This window comes from Actinia tenebrosa, unplaced genomic scaffold (assembly GCF_029948245.1).
Source record: "Actinia tenebrosa isolate PJP-AT-01 unplaced genomic scaffold, QUT_ActTen_1.0 PGA_scaffold14__42_contigs__length_11649687, whole genome shotgun sequence".
NCBI lineage: Eukaryota > Metazoa > Cnidaria > Anthozoa > Actiniaria > Actiniidae > Actinia > Actinia tenebrosa.
Window position 1 is genome coordinate 10,838,021 of NW_028292574.1, and position 14,222 is coordinate 10,852,242.

The 14,222-nt window shown below is 36.7% G+C and overlaps 1 protein-coding gene across 1 annotated transcript; it reads left to right on the forward strand.

Moving 5' to 3' along the window:
• The first annotated feature begins 9,641 nt into the window (after positions 1–9,641).
• Positions 9,642–11,649, forward strand: LOC148911505 (uncharacterized). The gene is made up of 3 exons (XM_089029334.1): positions 9,642–9,798; positions 9,987–10,427; positions 11,519–11,649. Exons 1-3 carry the CDS (start codon positions 9,642–9,644, stop codon positions 11,551–11,553), a joined length of 633 nt encoding a protein of 210 aa, XP_088885460.1. The 3' UTR covers positions 11,554–11,649.
• Positions 11,650–14,222: the final 2,573 nt, after the last annotated feature.

Sequence of the window (14,222 nt, forward strand, 5' to 3'; positions counted from 1 at the left end):
TGATGTTGAACCCACGCAATTGCTGAACATTTTGAAAGGTCGAGAAAGAAAGAGAGTCAGAACCACATCTTCTTTACCAGGGATAAGCAGCAACAAGAACGAAACATTGGATAAAGCTGGCTTTATTCCCTTTGGGCAATCCACTCCAGCAAAAAAAGCCAAAGTCACAGACCAAGTACGCACTCCAGAAAACCAAAGCACTGATATTTGTGGTTTCTTTCTGCGAGGGCATCAGTGCAACTATGGCCCGAAATGTATTAACCTACACAGAGATCTTCCTTATCAATGGCAGTTACAGGATGGCTCTGGTTGGAAGGATTTGTCAGAGGACTGGAACATCATGTTCGAACGTGCATTCAGTGATCCAAGCACTAATGAAATCATATTTTATGATCAAGGAAAGTCATTAAAGACAGACTTTGACAAGATGATTGCAGTTGCAGAAACACAGGGTAAGAGTTTGACAGGTTAATATTTTGGTGCGCTTTTTTTTGCCAAAATGGCGGCGGCAAATTCGAATGAGTTATAATTAGACTTAGTCAAATTTAATTTAACTTATTTAAATTTTTGGCCACCATTTTGGCAAAGGGTCTATTGTATCTTTTAACTATTGTTTCCATCCACTTTTCAGCTGGCCCACCACTTGGACTGAGGCGGTTGTCCACAGAGTCTTCTGCAGAAGCACCCCCTGGACATATTTTCAGTACACGATGGTTGTGGTACTGGCAAGATGAGAGAAAGAAATGGCAAAGTTATGATTCTCCAGATAACGGATGTGAACCAAATACAACATGTAGCAAGTCTCTGGAAAAAGATTTTCTGCAAGGTAAAAGGCTACGTCTGCCGGATAGCAAGTGGAATAATTATATTTATTATTTCGGAACTCGGCTGAGAAAAAGTTATGAAGTTATTTATGGGAAGCATGTTCAGTATGTAAATTGATTATTGGGAAATACAACTTGAGTGAAATGGTTGTTTGAGTGTTATTAATTTACTAGAATAGTTGTTGTGATTTTGGTCTCGCCTACTATTGTAAAATAAGTTGCATTAAATGACTGATATATGGTTTAGGGCAGGAAAGCCATTGAAGCTACCACCTGTCCTACAAGCAAATGAACCAGAGAAATGTAAAGACCCAGACAGAAAGGGCTGTTAGAAGAAGGCCTGAATTTGTTGCCAAAGAAAGGATGAAAGAAATTGCAAAGAAGTAAGTTATTGATTTCCATCTGCAGAAACTTTGATTTGATCATGAGTTTACCTGAATTAATTACAGACAAATGCGTTTGGGGCGTTTTAAACGTGCTAAAAATAGGAGCTGAGTAACTTATAGTATCTTGAGTTCTGTTGTCTTTTTTAGAAGAAAAGAAGCTATCAAACTTTCCTTTACCTTGCAAAACTCATCTTCTTGCTGCGTTTATGACATCACTGCTCTCCCTACTCACTGGGATCCTATGGATGACAAGACGGGGTATGTTTTGATTGAATTGCCCTTGGCGTCACAAGAACACATAGATGTTAAGAAGGCCTTTATGAAGACAATGACCTCGCATACATGTGTGAAGAAGATTGAAAGGGTCCAGAATCCAGACTTGTGGACGGCGTTTGTTCAGTAAGTAGAAAGGGCTTTTTATCTATATGCAGACTTTGTTATGTTTGTTGATGACTTTTTGTTTCGTGTTGATTGAGCACGAGAGATTTTAAATTCAGGGTTTCTTTAAAGGTATTCATAAACAAAGCCGGGTTTTGATTGCAAAGAAACTCTTCCTTTTTTCTTATATTTTCTTCTGTTCGTCGGTTGTGTTGAAAATTGCAAAGATGGCGGGTGGGTGCAAACCACATTCCATCTCTTGCGTTCGCCCATGTCTTTTGAAAGTGAGACAGAAAATAATGGTTTTTTCATGGCTATGTTTGTTACAGGAAGAAAGGGAGGATGACGAAAAAGGCCAACGATGTACCTCCTAAGGAAATGCTCCAGCTGTTCCACGGAACCGCACCTGATGTTGCAGATGCAATATGTCAGCAGGGATTCGATTGGCGCCTGTGCGGCAAGCACGGTACCCTCTATGGCAAAGGAAGCTACTTTGCAAGAGATGCTAGCTACTCTCATCGCTACACTGACCACGCCGGCTCCCTATGCGATCGAAAAATGCTCGTAGCTAGAGTGATAGTAGGCTCATGCGTATTGGGTACTAGTTCATTGACAAGACCTCCCCCGAAGGATCCATTAAAGACTCATGGAGACCTCCACGACTCGTGCGTGGACAACACTCTTCATCCGAGTATTTATGTAGTCTTTGATAATAATCAATGCTACCCACAATACCTTATAACATATAACTAGCAACTGTACTTATATGCTCACAAATTTTATAGAACTACAGTTTACAAGGAATAGCCTAAGGTACTTATAATCGGAGCCTTGAATCAATTATTAGTAACTGAGATGGACTCACATAATTCATAATTTTGTTAAAAAAAACTTTTGTTTAACCATAGTTAAATTAGACACTGAATTGAAAGAGCTAGGCATATTACGAGAAATATTATCCATAAAATTATGTTCAGTAGATTGAAAGAAACGATTAAACTACCAGGTTGTGTAATTAATCAAAAGTTTTCAATTTTCTGTCAGTACGTTTCAGTTCAACCATCTTTTTTTTAAAAAAACTCATTGGTTTCTTACAAAATAATCCCCAAGCGATGCTAATCCTGTATTTATCTCTCATCCCCAAAATTATTCTTTTCAGCAGTTTTTCCCTTACGCCAAAGACTATTTTATCCCTTATGCCTGAGACTTCTAGGATAGCCACATGCAGAAAACCACACCTCTTGACCTTTCCCGCCAAAACCAAATGATCCTTTTCCCCCATTGGTTAATGTATGTCACGTGATTGGAGTAGTTCGCGCCTGCTTGTTAAGACTCCGAAAAGGCGGGAAATCAGAATCCGGAGGAAGAAGTCTAAAATGGCGACCAAAGCTATTCATTTAACAGAAAAAGAAGGATATTTGGACGACTTAAAAGGTAAAAAATATAAAGATTAATAAGCTTTTTGCCTGTTATTGCGTTATTCTTTGACATTTTTCAAGAAAATTGGCTTATGTCATCAAAAAGATGTCTAAAGATAGAGTTTGACTCCAGCCAACATTTTGAAGAAAAAAAAAAATCATTTTGTCGTTGTATTAAGCTTACTTCAAGCACTAAGTGTAGAATTTCGAGCTTGAGTTTTTATAAGATAAGATAACGACTACTTATATCTACCAGAAAAGATTACAGTGAAAGAAAAACCACGAAAGAAAGAAAAACAGCCAAAGAAACAATGTCGAAAAATCAAAGAGTCAAAACAGGTAAGGCGGACTCTATTGTCTCTCATTAAACTTAAAATCTTTCTTAGGGACTTTCTTTAGAGTGATGTAGGTACATTGAATGACATTTATGAGAAAGATTTCAACATCAAAGAAGCTTCGAAAACCTTTCTACCATTCGAAAAACACAGAGGAAAGGCTAGTAAAAAAATATTTGTAGCGCATAACATTTATCAACAAATACAAAAATTTGAACATGAACAAAACATGATATAATACTCAAGAGATGGCGATTTTATCTAAACTGAAACCCTTCAAATTACGTTCCCCTATTGCTAAAACTCATATGTAGCGCATAATATTTATCAACAATAAGAAATTTGCACTTATTCTAAACCAATGAGAGAAACTTATAAGGAAGTTAATTCAACGCCCTTATGAGTTTATGCCTTCTCACTTTGAACATGAACAATGGAAATATGGTTTGATATGGTTTGATTTAAAACAACAACAAAAATAACAACAAAAACAACAACAACAATAACAAAACTTTCAAATCAATAAGTTCTATTTACACTGAAGATGTTGGGCTAATTCGAAGTTATTATTCAGAAATATGACAAAAGTGTGCAAGGGGACCAGTGCCTGGATTCACTTCCCACCACACTGGAAGGGAATGAAGAGTTTGGACAACCCATTCCTGAGTTATATCCGGAACTGTCAGAAGAACTTGCAAGGCCAATGGACACAGGTATATCAGGTATGATATATAGCCTGATCAATCATGCCTTACCAAGATTAGAGCAGTGTAGGAGGGGATGTGCTGGGAGGATGTACCGCGAATTTCAGGAGTCTAATGAAAATTTAGAACCGTCTATTGAAAAACATTGTGGCTTGAATTCTCTTATTTTTTAGACGAAAACAACGAGATACGAGAATCATTGTCAGATCTCCAAAATAAGGTAAATATAAACAATCCCTATTATTTTGCTATATTTTCAGATTCGAAATCTCCTGTAAGATTCGTAGTCTTCTGTCAGATTTTGTTTGTCAGATTTCGTTGTCAGATGCTATTGAGCATTAATTAAAGCGCGTTTCTATTTTCTTTTTTTTCTCTTGTCGGCCTCTTATCATTAATGCATTTTGATTGTTTTTCAGGAGCAACTTGATGGTTCTCAGAATTCGAGTGAAGATAGTCAACCCATAGGGATAAAGAAAAGAAGGAAAATGTTAATTCCCAAAAAAATTGAAAGACAACTGGACATCGATGACAGTGAGGAATTCTCCGTTCCGAACCCTGCTGATGATCATGACGACAAACCAAAGGTACGCGATGTTACTTTGTTTTTTCCTCCTCCTCTCAAAATGACCCTTATACAATTCAAACTGGTTAAAGCTCTGCTCCGGGATCATATACATTCTTTGAATGTATAGCAGCTGTCAGACGGGACTTCTCATTGCTGTATTTTGCGGTGATAATAGCGTGGATATCATAATAACGAGTTTGACCAGTTTTCAACAAGTTCATGCTAACAGTGACGCATGTGATCGGGTTGTCACCGCATTTTTATTCCTTAAGGTTTAGGGGAAGGTAATAGGGTGCCCGTGCAAAAAGCCCCCCCCCCCCCTCCCCTCCACTCCTTCTAGCTTGGAAATGGTAGCTTGGTTCAACGATAAAGATTGTAAAGCTGTAAAGTGCTAAAAACATGAATCTTACTCATAATATTCTGAACCCCTCAAAATCCTAGATCCGCTCATCACGAACAGTATCTGACTGTCTTTCTACTTATCTTCTGCTATTCCAGGATAACGATCTACCAGAAGAACAAACGCAGCGAACAGGATCTTGGGTTCAGTGTAGTTTACCCCATTGCGGTAAATGGCGATGCCTTAATATTAAAGTTGATCCAAATAACCTACCTGATAAATGGGTCTGTTGCATGAATCCAGGTATTTATTGATGATATTAGACACTATTCATCACCATAATTTTTCAATGTTATTGAAAGAGTACTCGCTTCTCATCGCTGGGTTCTTGCCTTTGATTCACAAACTCGACAATCACATGTAGAATTTGGTTCTCTTCCTTGATATTTTGAAGATTTCTTTGCATGGGACTCACGATTTTCCTGCACGGAGTTCAGCTATACCTGGTAATAGTCATACCTGGTAATAGTGTTTACAAACAGGAATGGCTCCTGCAAACGAGCTTATATTTTTTTAAATAAATTGTTCCCAGGAAGCATTTGAAACCAGGAGAGCACTAACTGCTTGATTTTTTTAAAGTAAAAAGTAATCGAATGCAATAGATACTTTTATAGATAATCTTATAGATTTTTTTAAATTGATGAAACAGACATAGGGGACTATAAAATAATTTGAAGATAAAAAGATATTTAACATTTTTTATGTGAATAATATGGGATTTGATTTCATCTAAAATAAATCCACTAAAATAATCGATTTCTAACTGTGCCATACCCCCGAGACATCCGCAGAGCTGAGGCGGCGTATGGACTTCGGACCTGACGGCGATTAAATCCTTCTGCCCTTGTTTGTACGGATTACGCAAGAAAATGTTCTAGCCGAAGCATCAGGGGAGAGACCAGCCGGCCCCCAGACCATATCGGCTAATCCCTTGCATCTCTGCCACGCACGGAAACGATGGAAAATTTGGTGTTAAAAAGTCTAGTCTATCTGGTGCATTGTTTTCACGGCTATTATTATGCTAATTTCTTGGAACCGTGGCCGAGTTGAAAAAATGCGGGCTTCAGAGACACTGAGTTAAGCCCGAATTAGGGAGTTTAGAACCTGGATGGGCGAGTTAAACTTTCTACCAACTATAGCTTTTACTTTAATTCTATATTTTAGTTGTTTTTTTTCTTAATCTTTTCGTTTCGTTTATTTATTTTTTTTCGTTTTAAAGGTGCAATATATTTTCGTGGTTTTTTTAATCTTTTCGTTTTTTCTTTCGTTTTAAAGGTGCAATACTGTAAAGGTGCGATGTAAATTACGATACTTGAAAAGATATGAGGAACTTTGATGATTTTTAATTGCGATTTTTCAAGGTTTACCCATAGCCAAGTCACGACTGCGTGTCATACGCGTTTGGGCCGCTTGGATCAAAAAAACTTATATTTGTATTTCCTGATAACAGACAGTAGATATAACAGATGTCAGGCCTCCCAGGAAGACTTCGATAGTCAAGATGAAGATTTTGACGTGGTGTACTCGCCTTATCCAGAAGGTGCCATTGTGTGGGCGAAATTAGCCGGATACCCTTGGTAATTACTTCAGTGAATTTTTTTCTTTTTCATCTAAATTTCTTTTTTATTACCTTTTGTAACGAATGCCTTACTCCTCCCCCACCCCCACCCCCACCCCCAACCTCTAACCCCTAACCCCTACCCCCTGTAGGTTTTTTCTCCCTTGAAAGTATAGAAAATTTCCTTTTTTTTTTTTTGTTGTATTATTTAATAACAGTTAGTATTGTAGTTCGATCACATATTATGCAATCGTCTACCAGATTGATTTGGACTTTCTTGCTTCTTAGGTGGCCTTGTATGATGGAGAATGATCCTGACTATGGATATTACTGCGAAACTCAAAAAAATAGCAGAGAGCCTGTAAGTAGCCACTTTGCTCAACTATATACATTGAGTTGCTAGGCGGTCCGCCTGCACTTGTTGTCTTTCTCCTCCCTTTAATCGAGACCCACGAACATCTACAGTATGCACATATGGGGTCTCGTTCTCAGAGCCCGCTTCCAAACTTATTTTGACCTAGAAAAGATGGAACATGGGCTTAAGAAACAAAAATATAGGGTTTTCGGAAGGAAAGCGTCAATTTTGAATGTTTTTGTCATGTCTGAAGAATTGCCAATTTGGTTCAACGGATCCCCAGGCTATGGATTCCGCAAACCAGGCAAGTTTGAGCTCCACATTCAGTTGGATTTCGACTTTTGAAGATTGAAATTTTAAAATTATGTTCTTAATTATTGGTTTTATGATCTATTTTTAGATAAGCTACCATGTTGTGTTTTTTGACAAAGATGTCTCAAGGGCATGGGTCAATACCTGTAGTATCCGACCCTTCCATGCTGATGATAACCCAGAGGACCAAGGAAATGTACGTATGTAACTCTTGCTCAGCATACTAACGACGAAAGTAAGGTTGCAACTGGCACCAAATTAAGAAAAAAACGTTGTCGGGTTAAAAAGGTTAAATCATCGAAGCTAAGACCGAAGGGTATTCTGGGTAAACATTAATAGATAATACTACACTTACTACAGTTTTGCAGCTCTCTAAGATTGATTACGATTAAGATACCGAACAAAACATTTTTTCACTCTTCGTATGCAGACAATCTCCAAATGCCCAGGATAGCGACTATCCACAATACCCATTTGTCTTACCTTCTATGGTTTGACCTCATCTATTAGAATTTTGTTAACATTTATTATAATCATTTTTTTTAGAAATTTTAGTTATTATTACTGAGCTTTACCAATATTAAAATATTGATTTTTGTATCTCTCTGTTTGCTACGAAGGTGGTCATAAGAAAGAAAAACTTCAAGAAAAAACTTGATTTGGCAGCAGAGCAGGCAAAACAAGCTCTATCTCTACCACCAGAGGTAGGATATGACTTCGGTCAATTTTGTACTTTATTCATTTGACATTTCCAAAGACGGCCACTTCATACTCAATTTAGAATGCAGATATTTATCAGGTTTGGGCATTCATCCGATTCCAGGTACTTTCGTTGTACCTGGTCTGTCCGGTAGAGGAAGAAAATAACTGAAGTACAGCAGTTTGTAATGAGAATCGCCGAAATTTTTTTAGAATCAGTGTTATAATAATTTCTCTTTCATACGAGAATTTGGAAACAATATCCTAGAAAATGTCTTTAGTTAATTATTTTGGGCCGCAGATATTTGCGTGCTGGAAAAAGACTTGCGAAAAAAGCCGAGCCCTTTAATGAAAATTATGAAATATGTTGTTTATCTTAGAATAGAGTAAATGTGTATGGATTTGCGAGGAGATTTAAGGGCCCGATAGGGCATCAGAATAAAACAACTAAAGACAAAAAGACAAAAGACGTAATGAGGATGGAAGATATAAAGGAAGAGGAAGAGAAAGACAAAGAAGATGAAGATGAAGAGGAGGACGATTATTTGAATAGTGCAGGTGAATGATCTTCCAGCTGAGTTAATCTTGGCCAGAATTAATCTTATATTATCTTATTTAGGTTCCATTAATTGTGTCTCCTGAAAATTATCACCTGCCCCTCGATCTTGGTTTTATTCAAGGTTGTTTTGATAATTAATTGACAGATTTCAAAAGATAAATCTTTATAATTTTGTTCTTCAATCTCTAGAAATCAACGATTTGAGTGAGAGTAGTGAGAACTTTTCTGAAGAATTTTGCAAGAAGACAAAAGAAAAGACTTCAATTAAGAAGATGAAGAAAGCTTACTCAGGTCCTAATCAGACTAATAAGCCAGCCAAGAAAGGACGAAAGAAAGAAAAGGATAAAGAAGAGAAAAGTGATGAAAGCAGTGCGGTAAAATCCACCGCTGATAAAGCTAAGAAGGATAATAAACCTCGTAAAAAATCAATCGACAAAATTGAAAAAGCTGCAAAAAGCAATTCCTCGAAGAAAGGTATGGAGAAATGTTCTGAAATATTTTTAGGTTGCATTAGCATTTAAATCTATAAATTATATTGGGGATTCTCATGTAAAATTGTGGAATTAAACAGGGAATCAAAAAAAAAAAAAGAAAAAAAGACAAGAAAAATGACACAACAAAGCGCCTGGCCTCCATTTTGGATTATCGCTGGAGGTGATTATCGTGTGATTGAGTTTCTCGACCAATCAGCGCGCGAGATTTTCAGTAATCACCTGTGTATTCATACTAAATAATTATAGTGTAGATTAATAAGGGGGAGAAGGGAAGTTTTGTCGTAAAGTGTATGAATGAAAGTAAAGAAGTGAATTATTATATTTTAAATAGTACCGTGTGATCACCCGGTATCCAGCGCTTATGTAACGAAAGTATGAAATAAATAACGTGAATAAAGTGACGTTTTTCTAATTTCCTAGGAAAGAAAATGAAAAACGATACACAAGTGATACCAATGAATGCCGTTTCTGAGGATACTAAAGATCTAGTTACATCCCCAACGAATTCAGAGTCTCCAAAAAGTCCAATACCTCCCTCTCATGAAGGTGAGATGGCTTGTCAGGTGTCATACGATGTAACCAAAGAGACGAGCATCAAAGAAAAAACCAAAACAACTAATACGAAGAAAAGAAAACTAGTGGAGAAGAATAACGATGGACAAGAGAAAAGGAAAAAGATTCCATATAAAGAACCAAAACAAGAGGACCAAGAAAAAGAGACATGCAACAAACCTGCTAAACAATCCTGCCAAGAAGATGACTAAAAAATGTACAACTCAAGAACTTGAAGTACAAGTTGAAAAGATGGCAGGTTTGGAAACTTCACTCGCAGAAGATAATCTTTGCAGTGATTCATAATAATTTTAAGGCTTTATCCTAGTTATATATATATATATTTAGTCAATTTATCAATTTTCATACGTCGGATTTTACTCTATTAATGAGCCTACTAGCTCCAATGTTTTATCAATAAGCTATCTCTCTCTTGTCTTATCTTAGAAGAGAAATCAAGAGAGCATGTGTCAGAGAAAACTCCCACAGAAGACGCTCAGATCCCAGAAACAGCTTCAGTTCAACCATCATCTACTGCATCTTCTTCGCTCCAATTTATAAATATGCCAAAGCTCATCAAGGCAAGTTTTAAACCTCCATCGAAAAAGGGCTCGGAAAGCAATACATCTGGTCCCAAGCTGATGAAAATGCCGAGACTAAAGAAATCACAGTTCGTATGTCCTCCAGCAGCAGCGGCAGAAATAGCCAACAATCTGATCAAAGGCAACAAAAAAGAGCAAAACATTCAAAGCGACAAGAAGGATCGTAAATTAAAAGTACAAGCTAGCAAGGTGGAACTAAAACGAAGAGGTTGTGATGACAAGGAAAGATGTTCTATCACTGACGAAAGACCCTTACTTCAAGTAGAAGCAGGTCCAGGTTTGAGCGGTAAGAATCATATTATTTCATTTATTCATAATTCATTCGTTCGTTTATTTTTCCTTTTAATATAATTAATTGATTAATTAATTTGCTAACTCCGTTAATTAATTAATTCATTTGTTTGTTTCTTTATTTACCCAAACCAAACGTTACTGAGAAGCATAGCCAGAACTTTCCTGGGGGAGGGGATATTTGTTCCCAACCAACCAAAACAAATCTTTTCTTCCGTAATATATATTAATTATATATACATTTATTATACCAAATTACGGGTTCGCAATGTTAAAATCTTTTTTACAATAACTAACCAATTTCTCGCTCGCTGATTAGTTATTTTTTATCGGCTACGCCTCGTGGATCCACACTACTTTGACAATGTGATAACGCAATTTATCGTCAACAAGAGGACAGACAAATAAAAAACTGATGTCTATTTGTTAAATCTATTATTTGTTAAATTTATCATCATCTGAAAGGATGGAACCAGATAAAAGAGGACGGGCGGAAATGCTTTTTTCATGCTGTGCTATAGCCTTATTGCCATTAAACTCAAAAATAAAGTGCGTAATTCCCACAGGGAGGCTTACTATTCCATTAACAACGGCTTTACATAGCAGTAGGAAGAAATGTGGGGAACACTATGGGGAATCCTAAACAACGGATGTTTCAAATTGGAGATCTATATAAATTTGATTTATTGGTAATAGAAAGTATCGCACTTTGCATTGTGGTTTTCATTATCATAAATCGTCGATTTAATATCATTCATCCATTTCATCCATCCCAATTTATCTATCTCACTCCATATATCTATCTCATCCGTCCCATTCAATTATCTCATCCCATCCATTTATCTTATCAATTCCATTCCATGCAGCCATAACTATGGGGTGTAAAGACTTCTAGCACAAATCTAATAAATATCCGTCCCGTCTATAATTTGAAGCTGTCTGATTAAAATTTGAATGACGGATTATTTTCGTCTTCATTTGGTCTTGAACTTAACTTCCGAAAACAGGCTGTGGTAGAGAGCATTGGTTATGCAAATGTTCTCTAAACGATTATCATTTCATATGATATTTTTGTGTTGATTTTAGATGAAGTGGAGGATGAGTTAGCAAAACTGGACTAGGGATATCGAAGACATGAAGAAAGAGTTTCATGATTCCATGAATCCAAATAAAGAGAAAGAAATGCCGCAAAAAGGTGATAATATCTTAGCAGACGATTCTCCAGAGTTTTGATCGAAAAGGAATATTATTCCTCATTTGAATTTTTTTCAAAGATTTTGTCACATTATTCAACATTTTTAATATTTATATTTACGTAATAAATGATTAAGAATTATATTGATGCCTGGATATTCAAATGTCAACTGAAATTGGTTCCTCTAAAAAATCCATTTCGAACTTTTTGCCTGGAAGAAATTTGAATTAAATAATGGTATTCTTAGTGCACCACATGCTGTGCCTATACAGTGCATTAACGCTTCATTTGAAGTTTTGAAAAAGGGGTTAAAAGCATGAAAATGAATGAAGAGTGGGATATAAGTGGTTAACGTTCGAAGAGGAGTCACGTTTAAATGCGTTAAAAATATTGATCGGATCTTAGTTACCGGTGTATTGTCCATACTATTGCATCCAATTTGTTTTCCAGAAATATATTGGTCTTCTTAGGAGATTGGTTCATTTCTTAAAAGCCGCTTAAAGTTTTCGCCGCAAAATCAACATGAATGTTACAAATGACGAACCTGAGGTCTTTCCCCGCGTATTTGTAGCAACGACGATCTTCTGTTTCGTTTGTTCACCTGTGTCCTCTCTCGGTAACTTAATCGTCATGTATGGGCTTTACAAACATCCTGTGGGTAAACTTCGAACGCCATCGTTAATGCTTTTTCTAAACCTTGTTGTTTCCGACTTTTTAACGGGCATGGTCTTAGGTATCTTATTTGCAGCCGATGCTCTTCTTGATGTATCTGGTATTAACGACGTCGTTCTCGATGCATCAGTCTTTGTGCTCGGTGGATTGCTAGTCTTTGCTAGCAATACCACCATCACGGCTATTCTTTTTGATCGACTCGTAGCCATGGTCAAACCAATACGATATAAACGCACTATTACTACAAAAACTGTCAAGCTGCTCATAACAGGAATCTGGATAGCATCTGTACTAGTTTCTCTTCTCCCACTTGTAATTTCCAAATGGACCTTTCTCTTGATCTTCAGCCATATTCACATATCTTTGCCACTAATTTCTTTAGTCTCCATGTCCCTAATAATTTTTATTAGCATTCGTAAACAGAGAAGGGAACTACTGAAATACATTCATGGTAATAACCCAAGAGCAATGGAACTGACCAAACAATTTCATAACAAAAGAATGGAGCGTGATCGACGTCTTACCTTCACTATCATATTAGTAATGGTTTTCTTCTGTGTTGCTTGCCTTCCAATTTTTATTGGCGTTCATCTAGTGGTCTACTTGCGCAGCTGTCCTTCCTGCCACTTTAGTGAGTATTCCCAAAGAGCATTTCATTCTCTTTGCTATTTTTCTGGAAGATTTTTAATATTCAACACAGCGCTCGACCCCTTTCTCTTGTACTGGAGGATACCCAAAATCCGCGAAGCTGTACGAGCCACTTGTTTCTACCCCTTCCTACGACGTTGCGCCATTAATGATGAACAAAAGAAGGTTGGTTTTGACAGAAAAAATAGTAAGAACGCTATAAAACTTTTGAGTTTAACGACCATAAGCGAATCTTCCCAGACTGTTGGGCATCTAACTGTATTATGAAGATCACTAAGCGGCGACTCCGCATTGCTACGTCTCGGTTGCATGTAGTAACAACTACAACTTTAGGATAGAAGTGAAATCATAACTTCAACTATATATGGTGATTCACAACTGATTCCCATACATTAATGATTCAGCATACCGGATTGTGGGGACACGAATATTTAATTTTAATTAAAACTTGTTTGCATCTATATATTTGACCGACTAGTTGGCCTCTTTCCCTCATGGCCTATGAGCCAATAGCCCATTTGGGCTCGAGGACTAATTGCTGATTATTTGCATGCTTTCATACCAATTGTAAACTTGAGGTTATCAAATATTCATATTTGCTAGCGCTATTTAAGTCATTTCAACGAACATTATTATCATTATTATTATTATTATTATTATTATTATTATCATTAAAATATATATGTTTGAGGGCCGTATTTATCAATGCGTTTTTCCTCGCAAGTAAAAAAGCGTTCTAGTGAGTTTTAGAGTAGTTTTGTCTTTTCCGTTTTTCACACTTGCGTTCCAAATTATTCTGTGTTTCTTGATTTCAGACTCATTTACTCATGGTACGTTAGCCTAGGGTCAGTGTCTAAATCATTCACAAATGCCAACGGTAAAGTAAAAAAAAGCACCATTCGACAATGCAAACACTTTTTAAAATTCCACACCCTTTTACTTTATCACATGAATATTTTGACGCCAATCAGAGGCTGCCTTAGCAACAGAGAACTCTAAAGTAGAGTATTGATATCGAAAATGACATCTCGGAATGGATTATTCGAATGAATAAAGGTCTAATTGATGGTTGGACGACTAAGACGACTGTTAATTGTCATAAAGGTAGGTGTATTTTCTTAATTTTGTAAACCCCCTACTCGGCAAAATCCTACCTATCCTAGATCCACACTACATGTCTTACACAAACATCAAATATCAAACTTTTCATGAGCCGAACGCAATTTAAACAAGGTATAATAAGGTGGTCTTCATTAATGTTATTAAGTTCTGCTC